Source organism: Homarus americanus, unplaced genomic scaffold, assembly GCF_018991925.1.
Source record: "Homarus americanus isolate GMGI-L3 unplaced genomic scaffold, GMGI_Hamer_2.0 scaffold31037, whole genome shotgun sequence".
NCBI lineage: Eukaryota > Metazoa > Arthropoda > Malacostraca > Decapoda > Nephropidae > Homarus > Homarus americanus.
In genome coordinates this window covers 10356055-10378752 of record NW_024722227.1, presented here as the reverse complement: position 1 = coordinate 10378752, position 22698 = coordinate 10356055, and the positions used below count along the sequence as shown (strand labels likewise).

Genomic DNA, 22698 nt, shown 5'->3' with positions numbered 1-22698 from the left:
GGTAGGTGCGCTTGGCCGAAACCCAGGATGGGGTCCTGTCGCGGAGGGAGGTATCCCGCCAGCTGGCTCCCCTAGTCGTGGGCACGCAGGTGCGTGTGCAGGACGCAGCTACCAAGTTCTGGGACAGGACAGGCATAGTGGTGGAAGCCCGCCCTCACAGGCAGTATGCCGTCAGGTTGAGTGGCAGTGGCAGGGTGTCCATCCGCAACAGACGCCACCTGCGAAACGGCTCCACACCTGTGCCTACTACTCCGGTGGTGCACCAAGCTGTGCCTCCTGGCCCCCCTTCTGCTGTGCCCTCCATACCCGCGCCCTCCTCCGCACCCACGGCCCCTCCCCAGTCGAGCGCGGCCAGGCCCAGGAGAGGCCGTAGGCCTCCGGGCTGGTTAACGGACTACGTGGTGTAGTGTATGTGATGTAAAATCAGTTTAGAGGGTTTTTTTTCTTTTTTTTCCTTTGTTTGACTCGTTTTTCCTGCATTATTGTTGTTTTTATGAATGCATTGTTTTCCTTTTGTTAGTTCAAATGTGCATTGTCATTTCCTTTTAACTTGGGGGGGAGATGTAAGATTGTACCATCGTACGATATGTTTTCCCATGTTGAGATGGGGGCTTGTCTTTGGCAGCGCCCGGTTGCCAGTCACCAGCTGACGCTGTTAGAATAAAGTCTACAAAGAACGTGGTCTATGACTCCAACCTCTCACATTAACCGAATTGAAGATCCTTATGGGAGGTAATTCGTGAACTGAAATTTCGTTAATCGAACCGTTCGTTAACCTAGGGACCATTGTATACCGTATCACTCTACGAACGTGGCAGAGTGTATTTTTTGTTGACTCAGAATTAACAACTCGTCCATTCGCGGACCTCGATTATTTGCGGATGACACCCTGGATGTACCCAAGAATGTCTAAGGGTAGTATTAAAGTTGCTAGCATTTTCGCATCCGTGCTTTGTTATTAACTTCAATAACAAAGCACGGAGTTGACTTGAGGGTAGACTCTCACATTTTTAATACATTTTGTTGTCTTGTTTCTGATTATTTGTTAAAGAATTTTCCCATTATTATTTTTTGTATGTGTTTTGTGTGTGTCTACACACACACACACACATATATATATATATATATATATATATATATATATATATATATATATATATATATATATATATATATATATATATATATATATATATATATATATATATATATATATATATATATATATATATATATATATGGGAAGAACAACTAGCCTTAAAGCAAAGTTTCCATTTTCCGTGATTATCAAGATTTTCATTACGGGCCATGGATATATATATATATATATATATATATATATATATATATATATATATATATATATATATATATATATATATATATATATATATATATATATATATATATATATATATATATATATATATATATATATATATATATATATATATATATATATATATATATATATATATATATATATATATATATATATATATATATACAATACAGGTAAAAGAAATAATTGTCCTAAGGGCAAACATATAGAGGGAATTTACAATTCTTTGCACACGAGTCAGCAAATGTTATTCGCGGATTCGGCTATTCATGACCATTTTGAGAACCTAATCTTCGCGAATTTTAAGGGCATGCTGTACTGTACTAGAATCTGCATCACCTCTGGATATAACAATACTTGCTAGGCTTATTTTTGCTCTCCCACCAAGGACTACCATTACCCCATTCTTGATTTGATCAAATTGCAGTCATCCAATTAAAGCTAGAATAGAGTTCAATTTCTGCCTAATGACTTTTAAGGCACTTATGTTTAGGAACTTTAGTGATCTTAAGTATTTATCCAACTTACTAAATTCTCTGACCACAAGTTCTGAAATTATTTTGCCTAGTAGTGATGATCCCCCTCACCCAGTGTGGGAATGTTCTTTCACTGCCAGATCCTTTTCCTATACAGCACCCAGATTGTACAATTGTCTCCTGTGAAGGCCTTTAAGAATTAATTTAAGAATTAATTCTTTTTTTTTTAAAGCTTATGATCCTGAAGAGGGTACGCTGATGGAGAATTACAGGGTTCAGGAAGTGTTAGGAAGGGTGTATACACACAGTCACTTTTTTTTTTATCTTTTTTGGTAGTATACTGTACTTTTTCTTTTTTTATTCTCAGATCCTTGACTTTGTAGTATGTCCAGCACTAGTGAATTCTTTAGAAGAACTGGCATATTTGAGAAACAAAAGACAAGCTACAGTAAAAAAAAACATAATTCGTACCCCCTCAAATTCGAAATCACTCATAATTTGTATTGTTTTGCGGTTACGAAATATATACCATGCAGCATTATTATTAAATTAACCAGATATGAGGAACTGATCCTGAAGCCTTATTTAATAACCGAGACACAACTGGATGGCCTGCATTATATAACCATCTATGTTATCCCATTAATTAGTGGTTGGTACTACTGTACTCAAAAGATTATTGATGCCTTCCAGCCCCCTCAGAGCTAAGAAATAATATTGTCATCTAAATCACTTGGCTAAATTGTACTTCAACAGTACTTATCTCTCCCATTATTTATTCACTTACAACTTGCAAGACCAATAAAGACCCAATCTTCAGTGCAAACCATTTTGTATGTAACCATTAACAGAAGGCATAACATCAGTCATCCATCTTTGGTTATAAAATGAGATTTAAAGATTACCGTTAGTTAATCATTTCCAATTCCTTATAAGTGTCCTGGGTGACTGGTGTTATACAAAGCTAATACAACATTGGCATGGTGTAGAAAAAAAAAGACTACCCGGTACTCATATAACAAATTTGTGACCATGACATTTAAGCTTTTGTGATTACACTACTGTACTTTGATCCCTAATGATATAAGTAACTCAGAACTTATGGAGGACAATTCCTGAACCAACTAGAGAAACATTATTTCAAGTTCTTTGTGTACTTTATGGAATCAATAACCCCTCTCTTTGACCTATTGTTATATGCTTCTCCAGGTAATGGAGGATTACCTATGTGCTAAATCAGAAGACAATACACTGTATTTCCCTTATTTAAAGTGGTAAGATATAAAAATATTTACTGAAACAAACATATACAATATACCTGTAATAGTAAAAAACATGTTAAAACTTACTTTTATACGACGTTCTTTTATCTCTTCCAAACTCAGGTGATCATGTCCGACTGACATTGTGCCAATCACTTTAAGACTTAGTCCTATCAAAAAAGAAATAAAATATAATTTACAGATTAAATTATTAGCAACCTGCAATTTTCTCCACACACAGACTTAGACATTTCCTGATACTATTGTGCCCTACATATAAAGCCCAGTTACCATTCTGTGAAATCAGGTTGGTTATGGGAAGGGCATCCAGCCATAAAACATACTACAGTCAACCCTCACTTTACGCGGTCCCACATTCCGCGTTTCCACATTTACGCGGTGCCCTGCCGGAACCCAGGATGCTCACATTCAGCAGTGCGTGTACCCCTTTACGCGGAGAGTGTCCGGCTCGTCACTATTTTTAGATTCGCCCCACCCGCCTGCTCCCACCTCCTCCCTCCTCTGCCTCCGCCTGGGCAAGCCGCGCGGTAAGGTTGCGCAGTGCATGTCTCTGTTGCGTTATCAGTGACGTCATATGACTTATCGGACTGTGATTGGCCATGCAGCCCTACCTCCCTCCGCTGCTAGCTGTAATTGGTTTAAAGTAATATGACGTGTCCACCCGGGGGAGGGAGGGAGGGAGGAAAGACGACGATTGACCTAGCCACGGCAGTTTCATCCCTCCAGGCCACACCGTGTAATCGTGCATCCATTGTTCTGTAAAATGGCTTCCGCCGGACAACCACCCCAAGAGAGAAACCTTTCCTTGCCTGGACCCAGCCGCCCGAAGCCCAAGAAGACACGACGTTCCTTAAGCTACGAGGTGAAGTACAAGATCATCCAAGAGTTAGAGAAAGGAACAAGACAGGTTGATTTGGCTCGCCCACATGGTGTGAACGAATCTACGATCCGGACGATAAAGAAGGATGCAGCCAAGATAAAGGAGCACATGAAGATCACAAAGTCTACAGGTGCTTCTATGATCAAGTATTTTCACAACCAGGTGCTTCTCAAGACAGAAAAATTACTTGTGAGCTACTTGGTGCATCAGGCGCGACGGAACATGGCGGTCGACACGCGCTCTGTTAAGGAGTACGCACGTGAACTGTATGCTGCAGTGTCACGAAAGATGGGAATTACAGAGCCCAAACCCTTTAATGCTTCCTCTGGGTGGTTACAGAGGTTTAAGATGCGGAACAAGATCACCAATATAAATATTGGTGGTGAAGAAGCCAGTGCTGACCGTGCTGCAGCTAGGGAATTTCCTCCGTTTTTACGTGAGATTATGGAGGAAGGACAGTACACCGACGACCAGGTGTTTATCACGGACGAATCTGGTCTTTTTTGGAAAAAGCTACCTTCCAAGACCTTCGTTGTGAAGAATGCCAGCAAGATTCGGGGCCGGAAATTGCAGAAGGAGCGCATCACCGTCCTGTTTACCACCAATGCCTCCGGTACCTGTAAGCTCAAGTTATCGGTGATTCCACACAGCCCGCAAGCCGCACGCCTACAAGAACATGGCCATGACCAAGCTAAATGTCCACTGGCTGACCGCACGTAAGGCGTGGATGTTCTCTACACTGTCCCTCTCCTGGTTTGAAGAATGTTTCGTTCCCGATGTAAAGAAATTCTGTGAGCAACAGAATGTGCCATTCAAGATTTTGTTGCTGCTGGACAACGCACCAGGACACTCGCCCCTACTGTTAGATCGTCACCCCAACGTAAAAGTGGTCTTCCTTCCTCCCAACACTACGTCTATATTACAGCCAATGGACCAAGAGTTAATCTGCAATGTAAAAGCTGCATTCTCAACAAAAAAATTCCAGCTACTGAACGACTACACCAACACCAGGGAAGAGTTGCGTAACCTGAGTGACACCACCACCGATAGCAAGAGCGAAGAAGACGAGGATCAACAGTTGGCAGACCAAAAAATACTTTCCAAACAATTCTGGAGAATATTTAACATCAAGAAAGCTGTGGACTTCTTGGTGGAGGCATGGGATCAGCTGTCTGTAGCAACTGTTCGTCACGCATGGAGACATGTGTTGCAAGGCATTCCGGGCGTAAGGCAGAGTCAATCTGTGACTGGTGAGGTTCAGACTGTTACAGTAGCAGTGGGCCTTGCCAGAGAAGCTGCGCAGAGTGTTACAGCTGCAGGCTTCTCCGAGACCACCAACGACGACATCCTGGAGGTGATAAGGGATCCTGATGTGACTACCGACGAGATGGTAGATGATGATGACGTCAGTGAAGAGGCAGGTGGTGCGTCATCCCAAGAAGAACACCGCTTATCCCATAGTAATGTTAGGGGTGCCATCGAGTGTGTCGAGAAAATCAAGCTCCTCCTTTCCGACGACCATGACGCAAACAGGTATGAAATCGTCACTACCCAGCTGTTGCAGACTATGGAGCCCTACTTCAAGGTTTATCACGATAACATAAACACCAGCCGTCAGCAAAGCATAACAGAGTTCTTCGCCCGCAACCCACCACAGCCAGCCCAAGCCAGTGATAGTGACAGAGGTAGAGACAGTGAAGATGACTTTGAGGGATTTGTCAGGGAGGCCCTGACAAGTGTGGATGACAGTGATGGTGACTCACCTGAGGGCCAGTAGCCTGCCCTCTGCCTCGGAACCAGCCTCCATCCCCGTACGCCGACCCATCTCTTCTACTAACGTAAGTGTTCAACCTAACTTTTAGTTTTCCTAACCTAACCTTTATTTTTCCTAACTTAACCTTTATTTTTCCTAACCTAACCTCTTCTATATTACTTGTGTGTGCATACCATCATAAAGTGTCGTCAAAAAGTGGAGTTTGGGGGTCGGCCCGGTCTCTATTTCAATTAATCCCATATGTTATGTTGTTCACTTTACGAGTTTCTCACTTTCCGCGGTACCCTGAGGGTTATATTAACCGCGTAAAGTGAGGGTTGACTGTACTTCAAATTTGTCAGATGGCAACTGTGACATCAGGGCTGTGTATTTTCTCCTGGTCTCCGCTGCATTTTGCATTTTCTGGGTTGGTGTGATGCATACAATCATATTCAGTGCATTCCCAAACTCCAGAATTCTTTAGCTTTCAATAGTCCTTGTTCCAAAAGCCTTTTCCCCAATGCACACTTTCATAACCCAATGTACGTTCGCCAACATAGCCATTTTGGTCACTACCCAGTGTTACAAATTTCCTTTTACCAAGTTCCAATACTACACACAGCACCTCAATCCAAGAAAACATATGAAGAATTAAAAAACCAGCAAGCACAATACAGTCTGCATTGCTATGAAATAAGATTATAAGATATTTTGGCCATATAATTTGGGATGAGGGGATATTACGAAAAATGTTAATGGGCAATATATTAAAGGTAGGAGGGCCAGGGGAAGGCAGAGATTGGGATGGATGAAATAAATTAAAATCTGGGCGCTTGGAGAAATGCCTGTGATCACCAACCTTCAGACATGTGATGTGGAGGGAACCTTGATTGAATGATCGATGTTTAAAGAAATTCCACAACCTTATTATACAGGCAACCCCGCAATATGGAATCCTGGGTTATGGTAAATCGCCATGGAATTTTGAAATTATTACAAAAAATAGCGATAGACAAAAAACTCACCCTTACGGAATTTCGCTACATTTTTTTACATTTTTCAAACAAAATTTATAACAAAAAAAATTTACCCCAAATATAAAATTTATTTTGTGTGGATTCTTGGTGGTAGCTACAAGGCAGTTGGAGAGTGGCACACCTCCCCAGCAGCCACCACAACAATGACTGCTCAGTTTGAATTCTTTCCCCAGTTTGTGTTCAGTTATGCATCTGTGTTCAGGACAGTTGTCGCCCTTACGGAATTTTGGTTAATAGCGATATTGAATAAAAAATTTCACCAAAATTCTAAAATTTATTTTGTGTGGAATGTGGTGGGAGCTACATGACGGCTGGAGGGCAGCTCACCTCTCCAGCTGCCAACAGCCACAACAACAAGGGCACTGCTCAATTTGAATTCTTTCTCCAGTTTCTGTTCAGTTATGAGTCTGTGTTACTGTGGATACTTATTCAAGATAAGTGGAAGAAAACCATCAAGTTCAGGTGAAAGCAGTGGTGATAAAAGATTTAATAAAGGAATTACCTTGGACATTAAACTTGATGTTTTTAGGTGGTAAGTCATGTAACTCCCAGTAACTCCCATTGCACTACCTCACCTCACCACTTCCTGCAGCACTCTATATATAGTTTCTGGTGAGTTAAATTCAAGTGTGTGTATTTAGTGTCATGTTACATCATGAATGAATCATTGTACAGTATGTGTCTATTTTCATTTACATGTGCTTGTGTTACGTTTTAGGGCCGCAAAAAATTTCCACAGGAAAGCATTTTAACTTATATAATGAGAGTCAATGGGAAAAAATAAATGGTTTCGCGATACGGAAAGATTTTCAGGTACGGAACCCTTCCATAGCCCGGGAGATGCCTGTACTTGTAAAGTATTAATTTATTTTAGCTAATCAAAACTTGAAATTCCAAATATGTATGATTCAATATCTCTTTCTCTCTCTCTCACAAGCACACATGTATGCGCACACACACACACACAATGGCAATGTATGTAACTACTGTAATGTACAGCAATTCTAGGCCACCTAAGCTGAGAATGTAGACAACCAAAACAAGATGTACCATACAGTATTGCCAAAAAGAAAAACAGGTGGGGGGTTTGTTTCCACGTTATGAAAGAAAATGTGTCCAGATTGCCCAAATGAAAACTCTGGTATACCCTGAGGTGCTCACTTCCCAAAAGACAGAATACACCGTAAATGTTAACATTAAGAAAGACAGTTCCTTTCTCCTAAAACTGTTTCCCTGGAGGATCATAGCTAACCTGTCTAGAACAAGGTACTTAAACAATACAAGTCATATAAAAAGAATATATGTATTTACTACAAGGTTGCAACTATCATTCTAAAGCTACCCAATAACACTGTATGAGTAAAGATGAATCCTGACATCTTACCAGCTGCATCCAACACCTCTTCATCTATTTTTTCAGTAAGGAGGCAAAAGAGAGCATCCTTCCCAGAAATTCTCTTCAGCAGTTCATTCCTTGGAATTGGGAAGGTTCCTGGCCAGATGTCCACTTCACATCTATAAATCAAAATACTGTACTTTAATATTAAAGTTATACTGAACTTATCTCTCGCTCCTCATCTCCCCTTGAGTGCTCCCCTCTGCAAAGTTAGCCCAAACAGAAGAATCTTTAAGCCACCCTTTGCCTTAGAAAAATCCATGTAAACCTTGGTCCACGTAGTCTGTTACCGTTTCCATGAACCGTGTTGCGATGTGTTGATAAGACTGTGCTTAGTCAGGTGTTGGATGATGGAAACCCTCAGATTTTTCTCCGAGAGTTTGCATGTACAGTATGGTATGTTAAGCTGATCGGCCTATAGTTTTCTGCTGCTCTTTTCTACCCTTTTTGTATACTGGAGTGACACTGACTGATTTCCAGTCCCTGAATAGGAGTCTTAGTGGGGTGCAAATCTTGCTTGCCACCTCCTTTATCACCTTGGTCTGTGCTCCATCCACTCTAGGGGCTTTGAATTCTTTCAAGGTAAGCTATTTTCTTTCTGATGATATTGTCTGTAATTTCTATCTCAAAGGTAACAACAATCAAAAGGACAAGCCAGACATGTCTCAACTGTACAGAAGGAACAAAGAGCCAAAGTCATTTGTGTTGATATTTGGTGCATGAAAGAATCACAGTGTGTGCACACTTCTTAACCAAAGAGGAATATGAAAGTCTGAAGTCTAGTGGTGTATATTTTAACTATGTATGTAGTCTAAGAATAAATGCTCAATAGTCTATTCCACTATTCCTAGCAAACACACCAGTTGACCGTCAGGAACTGCATTTTATACACATAGCCTAGATCATTATTACCCAAGATGTCAGAAATAAAAAATCTAGCATCTAAAATTTAAGGCTGACATATTTTCCATCTCAAAAACATAGTTACAGGTATTATATGATTGTCACAGTCCAAAAAATTAGAAAAGGTTAAAATGTTTAACATCTTGACAGGAATAGACACGAGGGGGGGGGGGGGTTTGGAGTATGTCCTTATAAAAGCTGTGGCTAGATCTATACTGTACAGTACTCTTAGATCAGACTTACTTGATCATCATCTGGAGCAATAGACTTAAGAAATTGATCTGACCCATAACACTGATTTTCATAGTCCAATGTGTACCGCAACCGAGTTAAATGAATATGTACGTAAATTCATGAGGTGACACCCTGATGTGCTTGAGTTGCCATAGGGTCTTATATAACTGAGTGTACAAGAGAGAGCAATCCCCACTCGTGACTCGCTCTTCCATCGTCTAACAGGTATGTAACTAGTGCCTCACACCCGCCATATTAAGTGATTTAACTCAGTTGAACTTCGTTGAATATATCAGTGTTCATGTTTTAACGTAGTTGAACGTCTTATGTGCCAAGTGATAAAAATAACGTAACCAGATATCGGCAATGTTGAATCGTCCATGCGTTCTTTTGCCAGATGTGGGTTGATATTTTGTATTTGATCTTAGACCACTCGTGACTTGCTCTTCCATCATCTAACAGGAACGGTGTGTGTTGTGGCTGCTACAGAGTATCGGTAGCTGCCTGCAGACAGGATGTCCAAAGCAGGAGGTCTTTAATGCAACAAGATTAAAATCCGAGGGAGTCATGAGCCCGCGGAAATAAGGCTCTCTAGCGCTGTGGTGCTGGAGTTTAACAAGGCTACAGCCAAGCCGCATAGGTTTGAACACCAGTAGTGAAAACCTAGTGTAGTAATCTTGATCATATGTACTGTTATCTCTTGTGTACATTATTGTGGATGATTATCAGGAATATAAATGTCCCAGGTTGAGTATTGAAACCATAAATATTTATACCAACAGAAGTAGTGCTTGTTAGGTAAACCAGCTATACAGTACTGTACTGTACTGTACTCACAGTTGAGATTTGCTGGTGAACGTACATTCGAAGTTTGTTCTTCAAATAATGACATGATGATACATGCACTGCACTAATATCCCTGTATGCTATTGACAAGTGTATAGAGTAATCACCTTTATTGTCATTGATGTATAATAATACCCTTCAAGAGGTATAAGTATGGTAATGAATGTAATTGTTAATCAATGATCTATTTTTGCTACTTATACAGTAAGACCTATTGGTCAGTTTTGTCTAGGTGTTACAGTAAAGTAATCAGTGACGGAGCCTAGTTTTTGTTGTTGTGAGTAAAGGTTCAGATTGTCATAATATTCAGAGTTGATTTTAGAAATATTGATCCAGTAGAATGGGAGTATCACCGCTCCTTCCTTCTAACAATAGACGAGTTGACGGTTCTGGGTAAACACAAGAAATACACTCTGCCACGTTCGTAGAGTGATACGGTACATACTGTATAATTTGTATTAAAAGTTTAAAGTCCTGCTATAATAGTAGTGATAAGTTTATTTCTCGAGAAACAGGGCCGCCATTTGCAATGACATCACCAATTTCAAAATCATCTCTGCAGTCGTAGGTTATACAGAGGATGGCCTCTTCAGACCCCAAATGCCATGTTCACGTAAGTTTTAAAGGTATTTTTTTATGGTCTAAGTCATGGACATTTTGTAAGTGAAGAAATGTGCCATGAAAAGCAGCTTCAAACATAGGTTGGATGGATATATGAGCAATAGGGGTTGGGTGTAAATGGGACTGCCCAGTATGACCCGCTGCAGTTTCCTCCATTCTTATGTTCTTTTGGACATAAAAAACTCACATGTTCACACCAGCTCAGCTGTCATGTACTCTTACCTGGTAAACTGGTTTTTAGAAAAAAAAAACTTTTTCTTTCTTTTCTTTTTTCAGTGCATTTACAGAGTATATCAGTACTAGATGGAGATACACCTCTCGTACGTCTATGGGAAAGGGTCGCGGAAAGAGGACATGATTGCTGCCCGTATCATCATTGGGTATGACTTTGCTTGGTAGATTGGTATCCCCGCATCCCCTGAGCAACGCTCTTGTGCATTATGCAGAAGACCCGACAGCAGCACCCTTATCCACTACCTCCTAAGATGTCCCCACACACAACGCTTCCGTGACGCCTACTGGACCACCACTCCACGACCCCCTGACGGAGACACGATGATCCTCCCCATACTGGCCAGATATTTTGTAAATAACATTATGTGTTAAAGGAATATCCTTCCTTCCTTCCTTAGGCTTTAGTAAGCCCCTTTATAATATTTATACTGTACTGAAAATACCTGTCACACTTGCCAGATGCTTCTGGTGTCATTGTACAGGGGTACCTAGTGACAGCACTAGGATCCCGCTTCCTCTATCAAGGAATAAACAATTGAAATTGAAAGAGATACTAGTAAATTTAGAAGTGATGACATTGCCTGGACTTTGTTTTGATAATGCCTGATGACATAGTCCTGTTATTGTTTTGATGGTTCACTACCGAACCTCTGGGATATATCATCATTTATATTAATTAATGGGTAAAATTTTACTATTACTACCATAAGTATTTGGATGTTTAGATTCAAGATAGGCTATATTGGGTAAATTTAAAGTTTTGGTCATCCCTGTACTTAGACAAGCAGACTATGTTGTTTTCTGATGGTTTGCAATGTGTTATGAACGATTTTGACCTTCATTTCTAACGGAAATCACTTGTTTTGAGTTATTATCCCCCCTTACCGATGCATGTTAAGCTAACCTTGTAACTCATCATACCCTAACCTAACCTATGACCTGCATTTTCTTATGCGATCGAAAAATGTTTTGCGACAGAAATCCTGTAGAGATAATGTGTCTTGCTGTTTAAAGTACTTAATCCCATAGTTAGAATCTTAAGGTTCCCCAGATGACCAAAACCAATACCAATGTTGTTTGGAATGTTTATACTGTACTATGAAATTTGTTGTATGGGCATCTAATATCCAATAAATTAGTTTATGTGCTTAGTAATATTTATACTATACTCAAAATAGTATTACTGTGTTGCACAATTAATTATAGAACAATATTTATTTACAGAGCCGTTCAACCAAAAAGGTTGGAACACTGCAGCTGGCTGACTCCTGCTGGGAAGTGCACCCCAACCAGTGATGTCACAACCAATCATAGAGCTTTTCGCAATCAAGTGACTTTTTAGCAACTTTAACCCTTATTTTTGACACTTTTTGGCCCAATTTATTTTAAAATATCATTACCATAATGAATTTAAGCGTTTTCTTTGCCCATTGACCTGCCATCTTAGAAAAAAATTCCGACCATCAACTCATCCATTGACATCTCAGAAAATATAAATAAGACTAACACGCCTAACCTCTCATGTCTGCCACGCTACCACTTGTTCATTGTAGAAGTTATATTCTACTGGGTGGTGGCAGCCTAAGATGTAAGTACAGGTTGTACCTCTCTAGTCCGGCAACCTCGGGACCTGACCGGTGCCAGACCATGGAAATTCACCCTTTTCCTGGATAGATAGTGACTTGTGCTTATGCCTGGAAGCACTAGCACCACTTTCTCTGCGCCATGGTCTCTTTGAAGACATATTGAAGGGTTAAATGTCGTATAGTAGCTTCTCAAATTTCGCGAGTTTTTAATTCTTAACGTATTTTATTGGAACACACAAAAAAATAAATAAATAAAAATTTTGACGGCGGAAACTTGAATTTCGACGGGTTTGAACGGCCCGCCAACGTGCAGACGACGTGCATAATCGTGTAAACAGCGTCATTTCTCTTATGTACAAAAGATTCATTATTGTTTATTACTGAATGTCTTTTTTATTGAATTAATGTTTATGTGTGCAAAATGAGCAATACAATTCATTAATAATACGTAGAATATTAAAACACACGAGGAAATGACACAGCATTGTTTTCGTTGATTACAAAACCAGTGACTGACTGGTTCTACATATAAAACTGAAGAAAATAAGACCTTGGTTGTAGCTGTAGTAAAATTAATATGGTTGTTTTAAGTAATGTTATTTAATGTTAATAAATGGAACAATAGAAGTAGCTAACGATAATGGTAAAGAAATATGAGTGCGCATGCGCACACGTGAAAACATATCGTCATTACTTTACATAAGAATATGAAAGCAACACTTATTTACTGTTCATATATATTTTAATTAATGTTTCTGAATTTGTTTTTATTGAATCAATGTACGTGTGTGCAAAATTAACAATACAATTTATTAATAATACGTGGAATATTAGAGGAGACGAGACGGCTGCCGGCATTGTTTATGTTAAAGCTTACGAAACCAGTGACTGATTGGTTCTACATATAAAACTGAAGAAAATAAGACCCTGAGTTTAGCTGTAGTAAAATTAATGTAAAAAATGAATATGGTTGCTTGAAGTACCTGTAATGTTATTTAATGTTAATAAATGGAACAATATAAGTAGCTAACCATTAATGGTAAAAAAAAAGTGAGACTGCTCGTATGTAAGTGCGCACATGTGAAAATATATCGTCATTACTCTACATAAGAATATGAAAGCAACACTTATTTACTGCTCATATATATTGAAGGGTTAAATGTTGTACTCTGTATAGACAAGCAGAGAGAGAGAGAGAGAGCAGCCGAACTGCCGGATGTAAACAAACCTTAATTTCCCGCGGCTTTTTTTTTTTTAAGGGGATTAGCCCACCCGGGCATAGGTCACTGACCCACATTGGGGCCTGAGGGGCAAAAATTTAATACTCCTGTAATAATAATAATAATTCAGAAAAAAAAAAAAAAAAACTGCCTATCTACCTATAGGACAAACCAAAATCGTTCCGGACCACAGAATGCCAGACTAGAGAGGTACAACCTGTATAATCATTATAAGAATGTAGAAAATGTGGTTTTCCCAGATTGGTCCACTGAACAGAATATAACTGGGAAAAGCTGAGAATAAAAGTAAGAGAAAATATACAGAGAAATAATAATATTAAAAGAAAGACTTAGAAAATAAATAAAATAAAAGAAATATAAACAATAAAGTTTACAGAAAGGTCATAGAAAGAAAAATCTCCAACAATGTAAAAGTATACCTCTTACAAAACAATAATAGTGCAAGAAAACTTCTCTAGAAACGTTTCTTGGACCGGCATTTCACTAGGTACACTACACCCCACACTGTTAATAACTGATTCTATTCTTCACAACTCATCATAAAATTATTGTTTTACACACTGTTCTTTCATATTCCACAATTTCCTTCTTGGAACATAAACTTTCCTTTCTCTACACCTTTCAAGCAACATTTCACACAAAAGCAATCTTTGCTGCAAGACACACTCTTCTCCTGTTATAACTTCTACATCCCTGACAACCTTCCTGTCTGAGTTCCTGACAGGTAGTTGCATACCATAATTAATCTGGATTTTTGTACCACCCGACTCATACCTAATCAAACGAATTGTCCTTTTCTTAAACATGATGCAAACTGCACAATCATACTCCATGCATCCTCAAACTTAAGTATTTATTCTCCTTCCATATTCCTTGTACCACAGTTTTTTCCACCACATAAACCTCATAAACCTCAGTGTGGACACCAACATATTAATTTAGGTCATCACCCATTACTACAACTTCCCTTTCACCTCACTCCAACACTACATGCACCAACTCATCCCAAACTTGTCGTATTCACTTAGCCCAACTTGTGGGGCATATGCAGATATTAAAGTTACCAGATTCCTGTCAACCAGATATGTTAAAAGAAAACAAAGGTTGTTTTCTAAATGTACAGCAATCCATCAATAAAAATCTAGCACTTACTCTTTATTTAATAAATCTAGCGCTTTCTGTGGTATATCTGATCGGGTGATGAGCACCTTAGGCTTTGACATGGTGGCAGTGGACCTGAAAATACAGAAGGTTAGTAATAGAGGACATGTTCCTAGTGAATCTTAGTGATTACTGTATTTCTCTTAATAACACATTCTAGCTTTTGGAAACTTATGAAGAAAAAAAATTGCTAAAAAGAAACTAATATCTTTCAATATTTTGTTTTCCCTTTTCTTTTACCTTTGTGAGTGAGATGGACATATGAGGGTGTGGCCTGGCAATGTGACCTGTACTTAATCTAGGCTGGCCTTGTACATCATGGACACAAATCAACCCAAGGGTAGAGCATCACATCATTCAACCAAAGTGCAATCTGAACAAATTATTTTTTGGTGATTTTTCTATCCCAAACATGTGCAATGAAATTAGATTCACTATTTACATAAAGGGTATTACCAACTATCTTTATATTTTATGATTTATCTGATAAAAGATGAACTAATAATAACCTAGCCTAACCTAGGTTAGATTAGGTAGATTAGGCTAGATTGGTTGGCTCATTTAACTCCAATAAATGATATAATGCAGCAGTAGTTGGTAAGTAAGTTGCTCTATGTGGAAGAGTTAATGTGTATGAAATGCGGTTCAGAAGAAAATTGTCACAATATTAAAAAATGTGCAAAACATCATTTCTTGAGATTGCCAAAACAGTACTGTATTACAATATTTAGTATGAGTTATTAAAAATCTTCTACAGCATTATCATCATCTAAACAAAAAAAAAAGCTTTAAACTTGTTGGCTGTGGTTAATATTTGGCAGTGACCAACCACAGAACTCTGTACTGTACCAGTATTGATTTGGGTACTACAGAAAGATGAGGCTTGGTTCTTTAGAGTCCTTTGTTTTTCTTTTGTCTTGTTGGGTTAGGTTAGGGCACAACCACCCCCCATCTCCCTGGATAGACGGTTAGGTCAAGTCCTTCTGGTTTCTCTGGTTAAGTTAGGTTAGGTTAGACATGTACCTATATGTACTGTACTAATATTTAAGGGTCATTAGATTAAGTGGTCAATAATTAGAAGTTGCCACCACCTCACTGAATATTGAGTCATATATGGGGAGATAGAAAAAAAAATATTCTACAACATTTCCGAAGGAAATTTATAGTTTTTTAGTTATTTTAACTTATTTTATTATAATTGACATCATAGTCATTCACACCAATCAGCGTGAGTGCCAATGTGAAGTAATACTCGTGCACTAATCAGCATTCGCGGCCAGTTGGAAGATGACATCTGTGTGTGAAGGATGTTCAGTCAGCCAAAGATGCACCGACCCCACCCTGGGTCTCGTGCTCGCAATTTTACCTGGCAATACTTGGTAAAGGAAGGCTGTATGTAAAGGTGATTGTGATTGGTGGATCTGTTTTCGGCTGTATCACTGTCAGGATAAATATTAAACAAACCAAAGGTAACATTTTTATAATAATAAACTATTCATTGTTATTTAAGATCATGCGAAGTTTCCAAATGTTCGTATATTTGTTTGAATAATAGAGAAAATTTGATGTGAGAATCTTGTGGCAGCTGTGGTTGTAGTTGAGTTGCCAATTCATTAATATTATTTTCTTCATTATTTAAGCAAATACAGTGACCCCTCGTTTAACGAACACCTCGGTTAACGTAATTTCGATTAACGAACTGCCTTCCATAAGGATCTTCAATTCGGTTAACGAAAAAAAATTCGCTTAACGAACTTCTTACGAACCGACCTCAACATGTTTTCGCTTGCACTGACCGGGCAACCAGCTTTAGTATCAGTCCGCCAATACATTAATCGGTTCTAGGGCTTAAATTCCTTACTATTTTTGTAAATATCAAGAAGTTTATACTATTCAATAATTTTAAAAGTTTAATATTCAATTTTTTAGTCATTTTAACAATTATTGAACAAAATTGAAGGTAAAGTGACTAGTTTAATGCGCGGCATCCAGCCTCTTAACACAGCAAACAGGCGTCAGTCTCTCTCTGTTTTCACTGGAGGTAACATCTTGCTTGAGACTCTCTTCAACTAAACGCTTTTTTTCTGTGTTTCCAAGCAAATTATTGGTCATTTTGAAATATATTTTATATATTGACAATATATAATGCAGTGCAGCGTTGATTTAAAGAAAATAATCTTGAATTAAACCAGAGAGCTAAAATTTTATGGGTGAAATGGCACCATGGGGTGACTTCTCTTCCACCCCAATGCCTTCTCTTCTTCCTTCTCCTCCACCCCCATTCTAAATCCCATCATCATCATCATCATCCAGGAGCCTTCTACATACACACCTCAAAGTAAGTGAACTTTTCTACCATTTTTGTTGAATTTAGGAAATTTTCGGTGAGCTGGAACCAATTACCCAAAAACCCATTGAAACAATGGTTTCGGTTAACGAACGTTTCGGTTAACGAACGACCTTCTGGAACGGATTGAGTTCGTTAACCGAGGGGCCACTGTACTGTACTTGCACAAGAAAATTTGGAAACTTCTCATGACCTTAAACAACAATGAATAGTTTATTATCATAAAAATGTTACCTTTGGTTTGCTTAATATTTATCCTGACAGTGATACAGCCGAAAACAGATCCACCAGTCACAATCACCTTTGCATACAGCCTTCCTTTACCAAGGATTGCCAAGTAAAATTGCGAGCACGAGACCCAGGGTGGGGTCGGTGCATCTTTGGCTGGCTGCCGCATTATTCAGTGCATTTTGGACAAGGAAGCAGCAGCCGTTGTCATTTTTAAGGCTTACGGTGTTTTTGTTTCATCTGTAGAGTGTCCGAGATGTAATTCAGAGTGTCAGTAACGTGTAGATCGCCATGCATGGTACTGTGGTAAGTGACGGACACTGACGGCCACTTCCTCATTCAAGTCTCATCACTCTATCCTTCTACCCTCCTGTATCTCTTAATTAAGGTTTTTTTAGTTGTTTTTAACAATGTCTGACCTTCCACTTTTTTTTTCAATATCTCAACTACTGCTAATTTCTGACGGCAATGAAGGTCATATTGTATTTAACACGATGACTTACAGTATAAAAACCCATTTTCAAAAGTCAATTACGTGGTGGCAACTACCAAATATTGACCGGTTAAGTTCTTGATCATTTTGTTTGGCAAAAATTTATTTCTTCCACAAAATTTGGGATGTTCTTGATAAACCAAAGAATTTTTCTTCTATTAAAAAATTTCCTAACTCGGCTCCTTAACCCAGGCAGCTGATCTTAAATATTACACCTTTTATAGCTTTTGTAATAATTAGGTCTTGTTTGGTTCGGTTTCGTCAGTTTTTTTGCTTGTTTATACGCCCTCTATACAAATCAATACGTACTGTATAGAGTTGTGTGCTAGGTCACTACCAAATATTTATCTTGGCTGTTCTTGTGTATACAGGCATGAAACAAAACACAAGGAATATAAAAAAGATGGTGCCACCGAGAGGAAGGACACCTTTTCAGGCTGGAATAAATACAGTAATCTTTAATTTAACATAGTGGATTTTTTGCTGTGACCAGCTATGCTCCTATTAACACTATTTTACCGTGAGTGCGCTCTGTTTGGCGAAGTACTTTCCGTTTAATAATGATGGGGGGGTCTGCCCCCCCCCCCACCCCCGAGCTAGGAAGTTAGGTAAGGAAAGGTAGGTTTCTTTGGTTGGTTAGGTCAGGTTCTATTAGGTTCAAGTAAATGTTGCATCTTTTAAAATGATAAGTTTCCATGCACAACAGAAATATGGTTAGGTATGTTATAGCAATGCAACAATCAACTCACAGCTAAATAAAAGCCACCAGTCATGGTCAAATGTAGTTCTCACATTGTTCACCGGTAATGGACGATTAGCCAATTAGAGCGCACACACACACACACAGTAAAATAGTGTTAGTATGTACGTAGCCAGTCACAGCAAAATTTCCACTGCCTTGATTTAATGGGGAAAAAATTATGTCTGCCAAGTTCGTTTGTGGATGAATTCATTGGTTCCTTCCATTTAAAGCATATTTTTACAAGATGAGAATAGAAGATTACTAGTAATTTAGGTTAAGTTAGGTAGGGTAGTAAGCTAATAAATGGTGAAAATTATAAATAGGCAATATCTGATATTCCAGATGCACAAAATATAAATAAAGGAGTGCATGATTTTACGCCCATTAAAAACAAGTGTACCCAAAATACACCGATTAGGAAGAATCAACCACAGAACTTTACCAATACTGTACCTCTGAAAAAATAAAAAAAAACTCGTACTATACAAGCATTAAAGTAGTGCAAGCAATCAAAACATTTGTCTACAAGACTTACAATGTAACATTCAAGTACTGCAGTATCACACAACTAGTCTATCTTCCAATACTGTATATGTTAATAATGGCTAGCCTACACAGATGGATAAACAATACAACTAATCTTACTTTTATAGGTTATTAGTTGCGATCCAGCTGGCTATGCTCACTACCATCGACGGAGACATTACTCAGTCAATCTCAAACCATAACTCTCTTTACCTTAGTTCTGAACCACACACTGTGCCTGGATACACCTGATGATTTCTTGGTTCTTACTAGGCACCAAGAATCACCTGCCGGCACCTGAGACCGATGGACTACTTTTACCTTCTCAAATCTTGCTGTAGAGATGGTAAAATCAAAAGCTGTGCACACAATTGGTGGTGTTTATAGGTGATCTGGGTCTTTACCAACGCAGTGAAGGTTTTGGGCCGGGCTGTCACTTGAGCTATCTGCCGATACATTAGATAATAGGGTTAGCACTAAACGCCACCTCACGAGTCCCGCATATGTTTCACTCTACCATGTATCAGTGTTGCCAGACATTCCATATATTGAGAACTCCCAGGATGAGCTCGGTCAAATTCCCAATATTTCCCAAGTTTTATGATATACTGTATAGTAATACATAAATATGAATTATATGATATGCCTGACGTTGTACACTCCTCCATACAAATGTTTGCCGATGACGCCAAGTTATTTCGGGAAATTAAGAACCAAGCGGACTGTGAAGAGCTGCAGAAGGACCTCTGTGGGCTCCAGGAATGGTCGAAGGAATGGCTGCTGAGATTCAATGTCACGAAGTGTAAGAGGATGCACCTGGGGCGTACCAACGGTAAGGAGGCGTACCATATGTCCCAACGGGATGAAGAAAATGTACTAGTTGAGACTGTGTGTGAGAAGGACCTAGGTGTGTATGTTGACAATGAGCTGAAGTTCTCGGGCCATTGTGAGAAGAAGGTAAATCAGGCAAATAAATTATTGGGTCTTATAAGAAGGTCGTTCAGATATCTAGACGGTCCGTCCCTCGTGACGATCTTCAGGAGTGAAGTGCTTCCCCATCTGGAGTACTGTCACCCCATCTGGTCCCCGAGATATGCTAGGGACTGTCAGTTGGTTGAAAATGTTCAAAGGAGGGCCACCAAACTGGTGCCTGCACTTCGGCATCTCAGCTACCCTGAGAGATTGGAGCGCCTGAACTTGCCTAGCTTATACTACAGACGGGCAAGGGGGGACCTAGTTGAGGTTTATAAGCATCTCAGGGGGCACTACTCAGTTGAGTGTCCTTACTTGGAGCTGGCGGACGCTCGCCCCACAAGGGGTCACAGCTCAAGATTGAAGAAGCTGCAAGTCCGGAAAACCGTGAGGGCAAACTTTTTCGGAGTGAGGGTTGTAAACTCTTGGAACAATCTACCAGAGAGTGTTGTGACGGCACCGAGTGTGAGCTCTTTCAAGAGAAGACTTGACCAACACTGGAGCGGGTTCAGGTACATTCAGGAGCCGGTGCATGCCCAGTATTTGCCAACAGTGCGTGACAGAGACGTGACCGATCGCCCGGGCGGCTAGCGAGCCGACCTTTTGGTGAAGAATATAAAGGAAAAGAGTCGTGACCGATCGCCCAAGCGGCTAACAAGCCGATCAGTGGCGAAGAGGATAAAAGTAAAAGTAAAAAGTAAAAAAAAAAGTAAGAATGACATATTTCTTGTAGTTTTCTTTTGACTCACTCAACCTTTTAGCACCATCACTGTCTGGGGACATATTATTTTATAATTTTTATAAGATCATCTTGAAAATTGAACGACTGGTGTTTTTGTCATAAAGTCATAGAACAAGAAGTCTGGCTGTAAAGCCTTTCGAGACGGACACGTGTTTTTCAGATTTGTATCATTTGATGAGACACTTTTTTTTTGCATTTTTTTAGCTTACATTCACACAAACTACACAAAGCTGCATGTGTATCATTAGTGTCAGGGTTAAGGCAATCATTCATTTCAGGATGTTTCAACAAATATGAACTAAACTTCTGTTGATTCACTTTAGCTTTCTTTGGTTGAGGACGAGTGCCACTGCGCCCGGGCTGGGGAATGATCATCATTCACCAGTTCACTTATATTTGGTAAAGGATTGGCATCACTGCGGAGTGCGACACTGCGTCACTAATTCATGTCATAGTGACTGCAAAATGGAGAAAATCAACGTTAAATACAATAAGACTCCTACAGAATCATATCATCGTAATATTAAGAATAACGTTGAATTTTATTTATTTATTTTTGTAACTAACTATAGCAAAGAATGTTTATCTGTTTATTACAATGAGCTCAAGCCAATGGTAACCTTCACCTATCATTTGCTATTGCTGATAATAGTAACTTGTGCTCTGAATGTTATATAAGTTTTAGACCTTTTAATATTATGACTGAATTAAATATATTTCAGAAACAAAAATAAATAATTTCATTCGTATTCATATTTTTTTCTGTAGGTAACCAAATGGCATTCATAATTGTTAGGATTAATGCTAGAAGTTAATGTCGCGATATTTATTAGATTTGTTTTTTGGGGGAGGGAGTAACACAGATACATTAGTTCTCTAAATACATAAACTTCAAAGGCACGATTAACCACACTTTTGATTCGTTTGTTATTCTTGAACAAAATTGAAAGAAGTACCAAGTATTGTCTAATGGTAGACCCTGCTGCCATATGGCATCACAAAAATATGGCATCACAAAGTCCCAGAGGTTGCTGATCTGACTTGCTGCCACATTTACACAATTGCAGGATTTCAATTGTTTCTCTTACTTTGACAACACAACAAACATATATCGTTTCTCACTATTAATCTTTTTTATTTATGGTCATTTTTATTATTATTATTATTATTATTATTATTATTATTATTATTATTATTATTATTATTATTATTATTATTATCATTATTATTATTACTATTATTATTATTATTATTATTATTATTATTATTATTATTATTATTATTATTATTATTAAAGAAAATTAATAATATATTTTTATTTATTTATTTATTTATTATTATATTTTATTATTAATGTTTATAATTTCGCCTCCAGGCCCTGATGTGGGTCATTGACCTATGCCCTGGTGGACTAATCCCGTAAAAAAAAGGGGGGGGGGTAATTTACCAAGGTCAAGACTAGAGAATGAGAAGTCCAGTAGAAGCGACTCCTGAGTTGTGTTCCTTTAGTTTGTATGTGACATTCTGTGTAACTGCTGCTGTCGATATTATGGCCTCTGCAGGAACTTTCAAAATAAAATTTACTAACCAATTGTAACCCTCTGTCTGATTGTCTCGATAGTTTTGACACAACTTAAAAATACTGTTAAAATTTTA

General features: G+C 38.7%; 1 protein-coding gene across 5 annotated transcripts in view; it reads right to left on the bottom strand.

Annotated features, from left to right (window-relative positions):
- Window positions 1-21459, bottom strand: part of LOC121862379 (glyoxylate reductase/hydroxypyruvate reductase-like) — a 51935-nt gene extending 30476 nt beyond the window's left edge. The window contains exons 1-5 of one of the 5 annotated variants that reach the window (XM_042360639.1): window positions 21361-21456; window positions 19650-19774; window positions 14985-15068; window positions 8156-8286; window positions 3168-3250 (exon numbers count right to left, since the gene is read on the bottom strand). In XM_042360639.1, the coding sequence (XP_042216573.1) occupies window positions 3168-3250; window positions 8156-8286; window positions 14985-15068; window positions 19650-19774; window positions 21361-21420 (483 nt within the window). In that variant the 5' untranslated portion in view covers window positions 21421-21456. Of the gene's footprint in view, window positions 1-3167; window positions 3251-8155; window positions 8287-14984; window positions 15069-15233; window positions 15367-19448; window positions 19784-21360 lie in introns of those variants that run through there. The other 4 variants (XM_042360644.1, XM_042360640.1, XM_042360642.1 and 1 more) reach the window with 4 other exon arrangements.
- Window positions 21460-22698: the final 1239 nt, after the last annotated feature.